At 51.5% G+C, this 14,586-nt stretch overlaps 1 protein-coding gene across 1 annotated transcript; it reads right to left on the reverse strand.

The window, feature by feature from the left end:
• Positions 1-559: 559 nt before the first annotated feature.
• Emc8 (ER membrane protein complex subunit 8) lies at positions 560-14,575 on the reverse strand. The gene is made up of 5 exons (XM_013012889.1): positions 14,331-14,575; positions 5,731-5,807; positions 2,101-2,170; positions 1,360-1,454; positions 560-1,046 (listed from the first exon to the last, which is right to left on the reverse strand). The coding sequence occupies exons 1-5, from the start codon at positions 14,550-14,552 to the stop codon at positions 887-889; spliced, it is 624 nt and encodes a 207-aa protein (XP_012868343.1). The 5' UTR covers positions 14,553-14,575; the 3' UTR covers positions 560-886.
• Positions 14,576-14,586: the final 11 nt, after the last annotated feature.

Below are 14,586 nucleotides of genomic sequence, written 5' to 3' on the forward strand. Positions count from 1 at the left end.
CCTAGGCCATAAGTTCAAGCCCCAGGACTGGCACAAAACACAAACAAACAAAGACAACTCTTATTTTGGGGTTTGGGAAATCTTTTTCTGCCAAGGGCCATTTGCAAATTATAACATCATTCCCAGGCCACACAAAACGATCAATACAGGCAGATCATTTGAAGCATACATGGCCATCCTCCTTCACGCAGCAAGTGAGGCTGGGCACTCCTCTCTCGGGCCAGACTTCTGCTGTTGAAGGACCACAGCATGGCTCCTGCTGCCTTCCCCTCCCCCAAGCTGCAGGCCACGGTGCTGTCCTTCTGAGCAAGCCCAGCACTCGTCAGGTCCTCGTTGCCAGCTGTGTTTGTTTTCACCCACAACCGAAGAGGTGGGTTGTGTGACAGTGTGCTGAGTTCATGTGGAGAGGGTCAGCAGAGCTCCTGCACCAAGCACCAACTCAGCCTCTCGGGCCCTGCGGGGTGCCAGCGCTCCATGTGTGTGCCCCACCCTGGGGTGTCTGGAGACCAACTCAACCAAGGTTAAAAACTCAGACACACTCAGTGGAGTATGGTTTTTTTTTTTTTTTGTTTAATAGTTCATAAGCCTTAAAAAGTATTCTCTCCAGATTATAAAAGGTTAATTAAAACAGTTTAATAGGAACAATCTTGGACAAGCATAAACAGCTTTGATTTGGAAGATTAGAGCAACGCATGGCTGAGGACCCGCAGGACTGGGTGGCCTGCCCCTCTCCCGTGCCCTGTACTCGCAGACCGGACGCCCTGCCTCCGGCACGGCACATGCCACCAGCCGTCAGCTACCCGCGAGTACATACGGCATTCTGTTCGCTCCAGAAGTAGGCGTCCCTCTCCATGGTTGCAGGTACTGGGGCAGTCACGCGGCCAGCCTAGCACAGGTGCAGAACTGCTTTATTGATCTCGGGGTTCGTCCAGTCATTCCGAATGTCATCCAGGTGGTTATCGAAGTCCACGAGCGTCTCGTAGGACCGGCTGTCCAGCAGTGATGCCGAGATCCTCTGCGCCTCTGGCCAGTCTTCACAGTAGTCACTGCAGGGCAGATGTGGAAAAGTCAGTCTCTGTACAGCGTCTGGGTGCAGACCGCCCACCCACAGGCTGTGTGGAGGATAGGGCCGGGTACTAGGTCACACTAAGAGACTGGCCATGCTGAAGGTGGAGGCAGATAGCTGGCACATTCTGGGGGTTAGTACGTGGTGCCTGGGGTATGGGGCAGGAAGGTCTGCAGTGCCACCCTGACTCCCTGTGCTCTTTGAAGCCCATGGGCCCCAGTCCCCGAGGGGCAGGGGGGACACCTCTGCAGCGCACGTCAGCGCCCGGCCAGCAGGGTAGGCGCCCCACTCACTGGTGTGGGTCTCTGCACCGCCATCTGTTCTCGTGGTGCTCGTACACGTGGATCGTTGGTGCTACGCAGTCCATTGTGAACCTGGTGTTGTCCACCTGAGCACAAGAACACAGCATGAACACAGTGCTGGGCCAAGAGCCAGTGGCAGGCCCCTCCTCAGGACTTCCCTGCCGCCTAGGATGTGTGAGTTGGGGACCTGGACCCACACCTCAAGAGAACCTTGCTGCGGGGGTATTTGGAGGGGAGAAGAAAGGAGAGGAGAAGAGCGGAGTGGAATGGAGCAGAGCAGAGTGAGGCTCCCAAACCAACTTCCTCCCTCACCGTTCCAATGGGGACGGCCTGGCCTCTGGCTCCCTCCACCCGGGAGCCGTGCGGGCTCTCCTGTTCCACTGGGACTCGCATGTGAGGACACCAGAGGCACCGGGAAGGGGGCCAGCCCCACTCCACTGTTCCAGAGCCAGGAGATCTGGCTGGGGCTCTGAGAATCTGTTTTCAAGAGCTTCCCAGTGACATGAGATGCGGATAGGAGATTTACCACGTGGATAACTGAGTTTGAACCCCCATCCCCACATTTTGCTGGAGCAGTGTTCAAACCACTGCCCTCATCTGCCACGAAGCTGCAGCCAGCGGGGGCACCGCAGGTACACCAAGGTGCGCCCACCCCCAAAGCAACCGACAAGATGTGTGGTGAGGCCCGTCAGAAGGCTGTGTGAGCACCACCCTGAAGCACCGGCGACTTACCATGATGAGCGCGGGCTCGCTGAAGCCCTCGGCAATCCTGGATGCCACCTTTTCTGCTACCTGGTTTGGACTGTGGAGAAGGGACAGTGAGTTCTACCCAGTTCTGGTCAGTGTCATCATCTTGTCTCCACACACATAAGCAGTTCCCCACAGTGATACTGGGTGCACTTTCGGGTTCCCCAGAGGTGACTGTGAGAACAGGAATGCCAGCAGGACAAACGTGGCATCCTCTGCTTTTGTTACCTTTCAGGCAGGCTCTCGTGTTTTTGCCTGACCACCCTCTGAAAGTAATCTTCAACTCCGGAAGGGGGGGTGGATTATACATATGAGCCACAAAGTCCTGTCTGGTTTTGTTTCCCCTGAGACAGGGACACACACCCACACAGTCTTAAGAGTGCCCTGATTGTTACGAGTTGAACATGCAACAGGGGTGGGGACACGGCTCACTGGCTGTGAGCTAGAATGTCCGAGGACATTCTCAGCACCACAAAGAAAACAACTTAATTACAAAGACGATTACACCCAAGTTGCAAAAAGGGCAGCATATACCAACAAAAACCACCCAATTTATCTCATTCTCTTCATTTTAAAACTGGGAATTTCAAGGGATGTTCTAAATCCACAAAATGATGTGAAAGAAAATAGAATGGTAAAGAAAAGAGCAGAAGTCAACCCTTCCTCCATGAGCCAGCCAGAGCGCAGCCCAGCCAGCTCTGCCCTCTACTAGCTGACCTGCAGACCCCGAAGCCCCCATCAGCAACTGCTCCTTTATCTGTGTAGCCCATTCTTAAACTACCGTTTCAGATGTCCAAGAACTCTAGTCTACAATTTATACTTTGGAAAGATGTTAATGAAATGTTATGTAACAAATTATCTAAGTATTTGAAAGTCACTCGCTGTGGTTGCTTTTTTGTACTGGGCATTCAGGCTTTAGACATAGAAGCCACAGAAGGTTCTCTCAGTGCTGAAGGATGCGCGGTATCCTGAAGGGAGAGCCTGTGGGTAAATCCTTGTTGCCAATCAGCATGACGTGAGGCATTTCCGGATGTCTTGTTTTTGTTTCTTTGGTGGTGGGCTTTGACCTCTGGGCCTGGGCACTGTCCGTCAGCTTTTCCGCTCAAGGCTACTGCTCTACCATTTGAGCCACAGCACCACTTCTGGCTTTCTGGTGGTTAATTGGAGATAAGAGTCTCACAGACTTTTCCTGCCCAAGCTGGCTTTGAACGGAAATCCTCAGAGCTCGGCCTCCTGAGTAGGTAAGATTATAGGTGAGAGCCACTGGTGCCCAGCTAACAAGAGATGTCTTATAAAAGCTTTTTATTGAGGCCAGGGAACTCTGGTGGCACTGAATGCCATTCTCGTGTCTCACGTTATATCACCCTGTCTTTATTGCCAGTGAGCTGAGACCTCTTAGTCTGACCACAGAGACCCAGGCCCAAGTTACAATTAACTAATTGTAAGTAAATAAGATTTGAATCCAAGGGCTGGTAATGTGCCTTCCTGGTACAGTGCTTGCCTAGCATGCATGAAGTCCTGGATTCGATTCCTCAGTACCACATACACAAAAAAAGCAGAAAGTGGTGCTGTGGCTCAAGTGGTAGAGCGCTAGTCTTGAGCGCAGAGAGGGTTAGGGACAGTGCCCATGCCCTGAGTTCAGGCCCCATGACTGGCACACACACAAATTTTTTTTTTGAATCCAAGTCTACTTGGCTCTAAGTCTTATGCTATGAGACACCGCTAATCAGGTGATATCTCTACAAGAGGAAGCTTATAGCTGGAGGTACAAACAGCATTTAAGAACGAAGAAAGCATGTGCTTAACTCCTAACCCTTCAGCAACATTGCCTATGTCACTGTCCCTGGCTCTCTCCTCTGAGTGGCACCCTGGTGGGGCGGAAGGAACCCAAGGCTCACCAAATGTCTCTGCAGCGAATGGTCCACTGCTCCCTAGAGCTGGCCACACTGCTGGCTGTATTGCACTCCTGAGTGGAGCAGGTGGAGGAGGAATCTATACTTGGCAAGGCATAGGGAAATTCTAGAAGGCTGAACAGCACAGAAATGGCATCCGAGTAAGATAAGATTCCAGACTGAGCTGGAAGGAGGTCCGAAGAGTGGCAGGAATGTGAAGAGAAGAGCCAGGTATCTTTCACAGAAAGGAAAGGAAAAGGGAACCTGTGTAGGTAGACCACTGTGGCCCTGGAAGGTTGGATTCTGGAGCGACAGCCAAGGGAAGGGAGGCATCCACACTCCATGAAAATTGCCGTGCTCCCGGCCGTCTCCTGTCTCCTCTGTAAAGTGGATGTGGAAAACCCTGTGGGTCCAGGCCAGCCTCTTGCCAGCTCCCTACTGCCTATGAGATGAAGGTCAAGATGCTTTCAGCACCATGGGTCCACTTCATGTGGCCCTCATGGGGGCACAGCCTGCTCCTGCCAGGTGCCCGCCTTGGGGTTTCATCCCTCCATCTCTAACCCTCGGACCCCACATCTGCCCACTCTCAAGGGGCCTGGTTCAAAGGACACCCTCCGCTGGGCCTCATGGGTCATACTGCTGGGTGCAATTCCTCCTGGCTCTTCCACACAGAGCTCGGCCAGATGGCAGGAGGGATTGTCTGGGCTTTCCCAAGCTCTCTGATGGTCCACCCCTGCCAGCCTCTTGCTTAGAGGGACAGCAGAATCACCAATACAGAGGGAAGCAGATGTAACTGAATGGGACGTGCCAGAGGTGTGAGATGAATGAGACAGGTTGAGAGAGAAAAGAGGGCCGAGCATGGGCTCAGGACAGCCCTGCACATGGGGCTCCCGTGAGAGCCCCGCAGCCCCGCAGACGCCTCACTAGACTCGCCACAACAGTGCTCACTGCTTCTGCTTCCCTCAGGCTCTCTAGACCCAGTCATCCCGGGAGGAGACAGACACAATTCTGATGGGCAGAGCTCTCGGTGCCTCACAGAGAAGCTTCCGACTAGGCTCAGCAAAGGAAGCCCTGGAAGTTACTGGAAGTTACTAGTGGAATGGCAGGAAGATATCAGGCTCTGACTGATCTAGGCCTCCCAGCCTGATGTAGAGTCAGGCAAGATGTTGGCCACATCCCTTGGTCAAGGGGTCCTGCTCTTCTGGAAGTGGCCTTCCCTGTCCAGCTCTTTTCCAGCCATCAGTGAAGGCCTCAGGAATTCTCTTTTCTATGGCCGTGGGCTGCCCACTTGCTCAGCTCAGAGCGTGTCCTCTGACGGCCTCTGGTGGGTGCAGACAGACAGTAAGCTTCTCAGCTTTCTCACGGGTGGGAAAACCAGTGGAATCTCCAGAGGGAAGAACAGGGGGTCGATTTAGGGCAGCAAAGACCGCACTTTCACCGCAGTAACAGTTCCAAAGCACAACCCTAGCGGCACTTGGTAGGAAATGTGGGGACAGCAGCTGGAGGGGAGGGGGTAGAGGCTGACGGCCTCTGCTGCTGGACTCCAGCGGCAGTGCTGCCCAGTCAGGGGAGGAAGACCACCCTGTCCCCTCTTCTCTGTGTCCTGCTCTCTGCACACAGCACCGAGGGCAGGGAGCCCTGGTGCTCACCAGTGGCAGAAGCGGAGCCTGTGGAGGGAAACAGGCTGCCTGCTGCATCCTCTTCAGAGTTTGTATCCACATACCTGGCATCCTTTACTCGCTCATTAGCTTGGTAATAACCAGCAATCACATAGCTATTATCTTTGCACCAAGAGTCAATCTGAAAGAAGAACACAAATGGGGGAAAAAAGATGAATGGCTCTCCCTTGAATATCCAGTTTCATAACCACAAGAAACCCCCTCCCCCGCTGCAATACACACACAGGGACAAGACAGGAGCAAATAATCCTCCTATCCTTCTCTCTAGGAAATGGTACTCAAAGGGAAAAAAATCCACCTAAGTCACAGGTAGAGAAAGGCCTTGGAACAGCTGGACAAAGCAGAGGCCCTTGACAGGTGCTAAATGGGTGCAGTGCCAAGGAAACAGAATGGAACACCACCATGGCCCAACATCCCTTACAGCACAGAACACTTGGGTGTTCTAGGGCGCTGCTCAGGGGAAGTGCTGTGCAGGCCAGGAAGCTAAAGCATGCAGCTCAGGTTTTGAGTCTTGCAGCTAGGCAACAGACAGAGCCAGCACAAGACCAGGGGCTCAGCTTCTTAGAACCAAGTGCTCCATGACAAGATGCCGGCGCTTCTAGCAACACTGCATGGAGTGCCTTTCACACCAGATGTAAGGTAGAGAGGCACCACAGCAGGCAGGGCAGGTGGAGTGCAAGTACCCGCACACTTGATTCTATGTGGTGTGCTTCTAAATGGGAGCTGGCACAGACCTTGAACACTGTTGTTTTATAATACCACTCTCTTCTCTCATCACATTTGGCTTCCTGCAGGTCTAATGCTATTATTACAAACAACAGAAGGTCACCCTGGTTGGCCATAATGGAATTTTAATATACTAATAAACTCCATTCTCTGTACAAGAGGAAGCAAAGTTGATACCTTGCTTTTTTTGGGGTGGGGGTGGTGTATGTGGTTAGAAATAGCCTTGTTCCACAGCCCTGGAATTCATGGTTTTCCACCTTCAGCCTCCTGAGTGCTAGGATTACAGGTATGCACTATCCAGCTCCATACCACACTTCTTTTCCTTGCAGTGAATTAACTGGCTAAAAATATGTCAACGAGGCGTGGTGATGCGTGCGCACAATCTAGCAGGCTGGTGGACTGACTGACATGGAAGGATCATAAATTCAAGGCCAGTCTGGACTGCACAGTGAAACCCTGTTTCAAGAAACTAAACATGAGCCAAGTGCCAGTGGCTTACAACTGGTCATCCTAGCTGCTGAAGAGGCTGAGATCTGAGGATCAAGGTTCAAAGACAGCCCGGGCAGGAAAGTCCATGAGACTCTTATCTCCCATTAACCACCAGAAAACTGGAAGTGATGCTGTGGCTCAAGTGGTAGAGCCCTCACCTTGAGCTGAAGAGCTCAGGGACAGTGCACAGGGCCAGAGGTCAAGCCCTACAACCACCACGACCACCACCAACAAAAAACCTAAACATGAATGCCTGCCCAGAAAGTGCGGGCTCCGAGTTCAAACTCGAATACCAATAACACCCCTTCAAGATACCCTCAATAACAAAAATGTGGTGTGTGTGTACATGTGTGGTATGGCTTGGCGTGTGCTTCTTGGTTTAGGCCTCTGACAGTCTCCTCCAAGACTAAAAGCAGACATTGTAAGACAGTTACATACAGCCCAAGAGCCCCTGGCTCCCACAAGGATTAGAATGTTTCTGGTCTCCTAAGAACTAAAAAAATTACCATATTGAGTCAAAACCAGGGCTCACGGAAACAAATTAGAGATTCTGGTCATCCACCCAAAAGATCAGGGTTAAACCCCAGATATTTCTAGCGGCCGTCCCTGTGAGCCTGCCACAACTCCTTCCACACCAGCCGTTTCCATCGCCTCTTAAGGGAATAAGCTCTAGGAACTCTTCCTGCTTAGAACGCCTTTCATTTTCCCCTTCAATTTATCTCCATACAGCATCAAATGGCCTTGCTCTAAATTGGGATTTGGCCTTTCCCCGACCTCAAGCCTGCAGTTAGCTCATTGGTCTTTTAGTGTAGTGCTTCCAGGCTCTGTTCCCAATCAAAGCTGTTTCTTTTCTTTTCTCTCTTTTTTGGGCAGTAATACAATTAGAACTCAGGGCCCTGTGTCTTGCTGGACAGGCCACACCTCCAGCCTTTTCTGCTTTAGTTACATTTTTTTTTAATGGGTCTTGCATTTTAGCCTGGGCTGGGCTAGACCCTGATCCTCTACTTGTTCTTGTAGAACCGGGATGACAAGTGCCCATTACCCTATCACCAGGTGAGACAGGGTCTTGCTTACACCGCTAACTTCCCTCTTCCTGATCTCCATGTCCAGAGCAGCTGGGTTAAGATGTGTGCCATCACGCCCAGCCAAAGCAGGGCTCCTGATCCAAAGTCCTTACTGGAGGTGATCCTCGCCTCCACCCAGCTGTCCTGTAGTTAGCATGGCTGCCTTTACTTCAGTGTCAGTTCTGTTACTATTTGGTTTCCTATTTCCCTTGTAACAAGTGTCATGAGTGCAGTGGCTGGTAAAAGTTGTTTTTTTTTTTTTTAACATCTTACAGGTCAGCGGTCTACAATGGGCGGGCAGGGTGGGAGCCTTTGAGAGCCTTTTCCAGCATTCATTCCTGATCATGGCCACTTCACTCTCACCTCTGCTTCTGTCTTTACTTCCCTGCCCTCTTACAACCCTAGGCCTGCATGGAAAACCCAAGATGCTCTATCTATCCTAAGTACTCAATCGCACCTGCAAAGCCCCCTAGTCTGGGGTCTACTCCCCTGGATGACAGCTTCCGTGTAGCAGTTGTCAGGCTCTGAGATTCCCCAGTCTAAACTGGCTCTGCATCAGTTTCCAGGAGGGAAGCCAGCAACACAAGACTGGTCTCCCAGTTCCCCAGACGCCAATGGTGTCATCGGATAAGAGACAGCACCTGACACCCATGACGGCTCCTGAGAATGTGCAACACACACCTCAGCCTGCATTTTGCCTGTTGAAGACAAACTCCAGCAGAAATAACGACATGCCCTGAAACTTCTAGAAGTCTGTGAAGAGGTTGCACTTAAAATGTATACCAGGTCACAAAAGCTCTTTAGGAACCCTTTTTTTTGGGCCAGTCCTGGGGCTTGAACTTAGCCTGGGCACTGTCCCTAAGCTTCTTTTGCTCAAGGCTAGCACTCTACTACTTGAGCCACAGCACCACTTCTGGCTTTTTCTGTGTATGTGGTACTGAGGAATCGAACCCAGGGCTTCATGCATGCCAGGCGAGCACTCTATCACTGAACCACAGTCCCAGCCCTCTTCAGGAACTTTGGAATGACGCAAACAATAACCAAGCCCACTGTACAATGCCTAGGGCAACATGAACAACTTGTCTACTAAGTGAGGAACAAAAAGCCGCCACAACTCAGAGGCAGGGTAAGTTAAGTTTCAATAAGTGGAAAAGTTAGCCAGGTGTGGTAGCTCATAACTAATCTTAGCTACGTGGGAGGCAGAGATCAGGGGATCATGGTCCCGGGCCAACCATAGGCAAAAAGTTTGAAGGACCTCATCTCAACCAATAAAAGCTAGGTATCATGGTACAAACCTGTTATCCCAGCCACATGGGAAGCATAAATAGGAGGACTGAGGTCCAGGTTGGTTTGACCATACAAGTGAGACTCTATTTGAAAAACTCCTGAAGCAAAATGGGCTGGAGGGAGGTGGGGTGGGAGATGGTGAGGAAGGGGGGAGGTGGGGTGGGGTGGGAGATGGTGAGGAGGAGTGGTAGTGGAAGGCAGGGTGGGCAAGCAGGTCTGGGGTGCAGGTTGGTTTGACCATACAAGTGAGACTCTATTTGAAAAACTCCTGAAGCAAAATGGGAAGGGGGGAGGTGGGGTGGGAGATGGTGAGGAAGGGGGGAGGTGGGGTGGGAGATGGTGAGGAAGGGGGGAGGTGGGGTGGGAGATGGTGAGGAAGGGAAGGGGGGAGGTGGGGTGGGAGATGGTGAGGAGGAGTGGTAGTGGAAGGCAGGGTGGGCAAGCAGGTCTGGAGTGGCCTTGGAGCCCTGTAGAAAGGTCAAGATATGCCCGTGAAAAGTGGGAACAGAATTAAGTAGTCCATACCATCAAGGTGACTTGCTCCCTCCCTTTCAGGCATGGACAGACTAGGCGTAATGACACTCCTGACTATGCCACACACCTTGTGAAGAAAATCAGAAGGAAAATACAAGTTCATGACTAACCACAGTTCAGTGAAACTTGCTAGTTTAATAAAAGCAACCGAGTGTCTATCTTTGAGCACGCCTGCACTTTTCAGAATGACCTTTCAACGCTCTGGCATAAGTCCATGCCCAGGTTGACTTGTTCCAGGTTAGACCTGTGCCAGGGCCAGACCACTTACATCCCCTGGACTGAAAAAAGAAGACAGCTTCTCTCTGCACATCTGCTCACATTTGGCATGAGTCACTCTAATGTTCTCAGTAGGCAAACTAGGACCCGATAGAACAGCCAGGCACAGGGGGCGCTGCTCCTGATCTTGCAACTAGTAGACTTAGGCCTCAAAGCAGGGGGCTGCCGTTCCTCCAAGGACAGCTCTGCCTCTAATCCACTGCTGACCTTCCCAAGGAAGGGGAGGGAGGTAGACGCATGAAAGCAGAGCTCCAGCGCTGGAAAGAGTGTCCGTGAATGTGCTGGGATGTGGTTAAGGGCAACAGCCTGCAGAGGAGGCAGAGCAGGAAGGACTGTCCTGAAGCCACGGTGCCTGCCAGCTGGTGAGGAAGAGCCGCGGGAGCCGCTCTGCCATCAGAAACCAAGGCGAGGGGAAAAAGGACAGAAAGGGCTTAGGGGAAACACAGGTTTATGCTCATTTCCCTACTGACATTTTATGGGTTTTTGCTATTAGGAATAATTCCTTTACTATCTACGTCACAGGGCTAGAAGGGTAAATAAGATAACAGGCGTTAAGTACTTAGAAAAAATAAAACCACCCAGAAACACAAGGATTTTTCTTTAAAATGGAAAATTATAACAAAAAAGCATTTCAAAGGAATATTGCCTTTTGGTGGACTAGATGTTGTCAGTCTTTCCCACTTACCAAAAATAACTCCAAGCCGGGTGCTGGTGGCTCACGCCTGTAATCCTAGCTACTCAGGAGGATGAGGATCTGAGGATTGAGGTTCAAAGCCAGGCCGGGCAAGAAAGTCTATGAGACTTATCTCCCAATTAACCACCAGAAAACCAGAAGTGGTGCTGTGGCTCAAAGTGGTAGAGTGTTAGCCTTAAGCAAGGAGAGCTGAGGAACAGCGCCCAGGCACAGACAGCATTCAAGCCCCATGACCAACAAAACAAAAAAGCCCCCAAAGAACTCCAATTTGAAATTCTCTCAGGAAAGAGCCACGAGAATAAAGCCACTTCATTATAGAGTTGTAGGTATTTAGCTGCTTTGCTAAAAACTTCTTTCTGTGATTGAAACTCTGATAGACCCCTGCTGCAAATCCGAGATTATTCATGGCTGTCAGATTATAAAGATAATTAGCCGAAAGCAAACCACACAAATTGAAACAGCTTATTGTGATACTTATTTTTTTTTCTCTCCTGGTTGTGGGGCTTGAACTCAGGGCCTGGGCTTTTTGGCTCAAGGCTAGAGCTCAACTGCTTTAAGCTATTGCTCCTTTTCTGGTGGTTGATTGGAAATGAGAAGTCACATGGACTTTCCTGCCTGGGCTGACTTCGAACTGTGATCCTTAGGTCTCAGCTTCCTGAGTACCTTGCATTCTAGGCACCAATCGCCAGCACCTGGCTGCAATACAAAATTTCTGGACAGACTTGAATTGTGGGTTTTCTTTCATAACTTCATTTGCACTGGATTGTAATCCTTTTAGTATCTGTCAACTGCTGCAGCGGGACCCTAAGGACATGTGTGTGGGTTGCTGAGGTTGGGAGTTTGAGCAGTGTGACAGGAGGGCAGAGTGTGGGGACAGAACAAGCCCAGGCTCTCAGGCTGGTGGCAGCAGGGCAGCTTGGCTTTAGGGGAATTCTGTCTGGGCACCTTCCCTACCCAGGCAATTGGTCTGGGAGGCAGCCCTGCTCCTCAGGGAGTTTGTGTACAGGTTACTGAACATACTTGTTTACAGTCACCACACTCGATTCTCTTGGGTATTATGTTCTCACCCTAAATAGGAACATAACTCATTAGCTGTGCATAGGTTACTCAAGACTGAGAAGCAACAATGCACGCTCCAAGTTGGGCCCCAGTTTTCCTGCAGGAAGTTCTTCACATAGGACTTTGCTCCTGCCCTGTTGCTGCTCTTCAGCCACTTTTGCGCCTTCTTCCTCAACCCATTTCTCAGACTCCTCAGTGTTCCCAGGTCATGTGACCCAAGGCTTTAAGTCACCAGGCTAACCATTTTTGGAGCTCCAGACCCACTCTTCAGCTTCCAGCATGAGGGCTGAATGTGTGCCCATGACCTCCTGGCCTCCAAACCCATTCCCCTGCCATGCTCCTCAAATAAGTGGCAGCACAGAGCTAAACACAAGCTGGGAACCCAGCCCTGCCCTCTTGGATTCTCCCCTTCTTGGCATCCATGCTGGGCTTTTAGCCACCTCCTTGACTTCCTTACTTCTGCATTACCCCCAGACTGAAGTTGACTGATCTACAAGGACCTCTTAGAAGCCATCACTCTCTTTCCCTGCCCTTTACATCTACCTCTAGCTCTCCAGCCACACCTTTGGGGTCACCAGGGCTAGTGCACAACCAGGGTCTGCATGACCACCCCAACCTGCCTCCCCAGTCTGTGGTAACTGATTTTTCTTTTAAATCTCTCACCATTGTTTACTTACTAAGTCTCATTTTTGGCATTGAGTCTTCATAGTGTGCTATCAATTTGCTGCAAGCTCACTGGCGAATGAGAACTGTGTCAGGCCCACAGCCATATTATCTTCATTTAGTAGAAAACAGAATAGTCCTCAAAAATGCAACTGGTTTACTGGAAGTCAAAGCATGTCACTGATCCAAATGCTCTGAAGTTCCCCCTATAACTCAACAATCAAGATGGAAATATCTAGATTCAAGTCCCCAGGGATGTGGTAGGCATTGCTAGCACATTTTCCCCTCTAGGTACTAAAGGGGTCCAGTGTACAGATATTGTGTTCCCTGCTTGGAAATACAGAAAAAGTTCACAGGATGACTTTTTTAATCTTGACACTCAAAGATGTCACCCAGTAGCCCCAGGACAGATACACAGTTTGCCCAAAGGCATTTCCCATTTCCCTAGAACTTACTTCTTTGACCTAATTAGGTGAAGGAATGGACTCCGTTTACATACTGAGAAGCTCAGAGAAAGGATTTCTATCTATACTTTCTCAAACTTCTGCTGTGAATTAGCTGCCATTAAAAAAAAGGCACCCCAGTTTATCCTATTCAGGCAAGTCTCAGATTACAGTTTACTTCAGTGGAAATTTATACATTCCTCCCCGCTTTCACTGACCCCCACTTAACTGGAAATCTCCACCTAAAATCCCAAGTGCCATGGCTGGGCAGTGGCTTAGTGGTAGAGTACTTGCATAGCGTGCATAAAACACTGGGTTTGAGTCCTCCGTACCACATAAACAGAAAAAGTCAGAATTGGTGCTGTGACTCAAGTGGTAGAGTGCTAGCCTTGAGCAAAAGAAGCTCAGGGACAGTTCTAGGGCCGAGTTCAAGCCCAGGACTGGCAAAAAAAAACCCATAAAAAACCAAAAACCACACCCTCTCCCCAATTGCCAGCCAGGTACTGTGTGTGCTTTTTCTCACTGTCCTTCTCTATATAAAGTAGTCACTGCAAACAGAAACATAAAAGCATGTTGGGTAGAACATAAATCTGTTCTTGCTTTTCAGCTTTAAAGCCAGGGAAGCATTCTATGCACTATGGGGCTGTTCAAAGCTCAGGCAATTCAAGGGAGGAAGGACCGAGACGTCTTCCCCTGAGTCCCTGGTCCCCGGTGCCCTTGCTTAACCCACATGTGCCCAAGTCCCAACACCAGCCTATCTCCTGACACTCCAAGTCTTGGTGCAAACCTGGAAAGTGAAGAACAAGCGACCATTTCTTCCAAGATGCCAGGTTTCAGAACCTAATGTCCACCCGGGGTGCCTCTTCAGCCAAGTCCAGCTCATCAGGGTGAGGGCCACTTTCCCACGCTCAGCTTGGGCACCTTTTCAGGCCTCAGGCACACCAGGGTGAGGGCCACCTCCAGCATGGGCGCCAGGGTCAGCTCACCAGGGTAAGGGCCCGCTCTCCAGGGTGAGGGCCACCTCCAGCATGGGCGCCAGGGTCAGCTCACCAGGGTGAGAGCCACCTCACCAGGCTGAGGGCCACCTCCAGCATGGGTGCCAGAGCTAGCTCACCAGGGTGAGGGCCACCTCTAGCATGGGCGCCAGGGCCAGCTCACCAGGGTGAGGGCCACCTCCAGCATGGGCGCCAGGGCCAGCTCACCAGGGTGAGGGCCAGCTTACCAGGATGAGGGCCAGCTCACCAGGGTGAGGGCCACCTCCAGCATGGGCGCCAGGGCAGCTCTCCAGGGTGAGGGCCAGCTTACCAGGGTGAGGGCCACCTCCAGCATGGGCGCCAGGGCCAGCTCTCCAGGGTGAGGGCCAGCTCTCCAGGGTGAGGGCCAGCTCTCCAGGGTGAGGGCCAGCTTACCAGGGTGAGGGCCACCTCCAGCATGGGCGCCAGGGCCAGCGTGCCGTGGAAGAGCGGGATGCAGTCCACGAAGAGCGTGTGCGGGCCGCCCGGCGGCGGGTGCTCGCGGCGCGGCTTCTGCTTCTCGGCCACCAGCAGCCCGTTGACGGCGCAGTGCGGGTACTTGGCGCCGTGCAGCAGCATCTTGCAGTAGGCCTGGGTGGTCAGCTTCACCCCGGGCATGCTGAGCCGGGCGGGCCCCGCAGGCCCCGCGGGG

This window comes from Dipodomys ordii, unplaced genomic scaffold (genome assembly GCF_000151885.1).
Source record: "Dipodomys ordii isolate 6190 unplaced genomic scaffold, Dord_2.0 Scaffold18, whole genome shotgun sequence".
Lineage (NCBI taxonomy): Eukaryota > Metazoa > Chordata > Mammalia > Rodentia > Heteromyidae > Dipodomys > Dipodomys ordii.

Coding starts and splice junctions, on each gene's coding strand:
- Emc8 (XM_013012889.1), bottom strand. CDS start 14,552: ATGCCCGGGGTGAAGCTGACCACCCAGGCCTACTGCAAGATGCTGCTG. Junction 2,171..5,730: donor GAGCGAGTAAAGGATGCCAG/GTATGTGGATAC, acceptor CCTTCTCCACAG/TCCAAACCAGGTAGCAGAAA. Junction 1,047..1,359: donor CGGTGCAGAGACCCACACCA/GTGAGTGGGGCG, acceptor TCTGCCCTGCAG/TGACTACTGTGAAGACTGGC.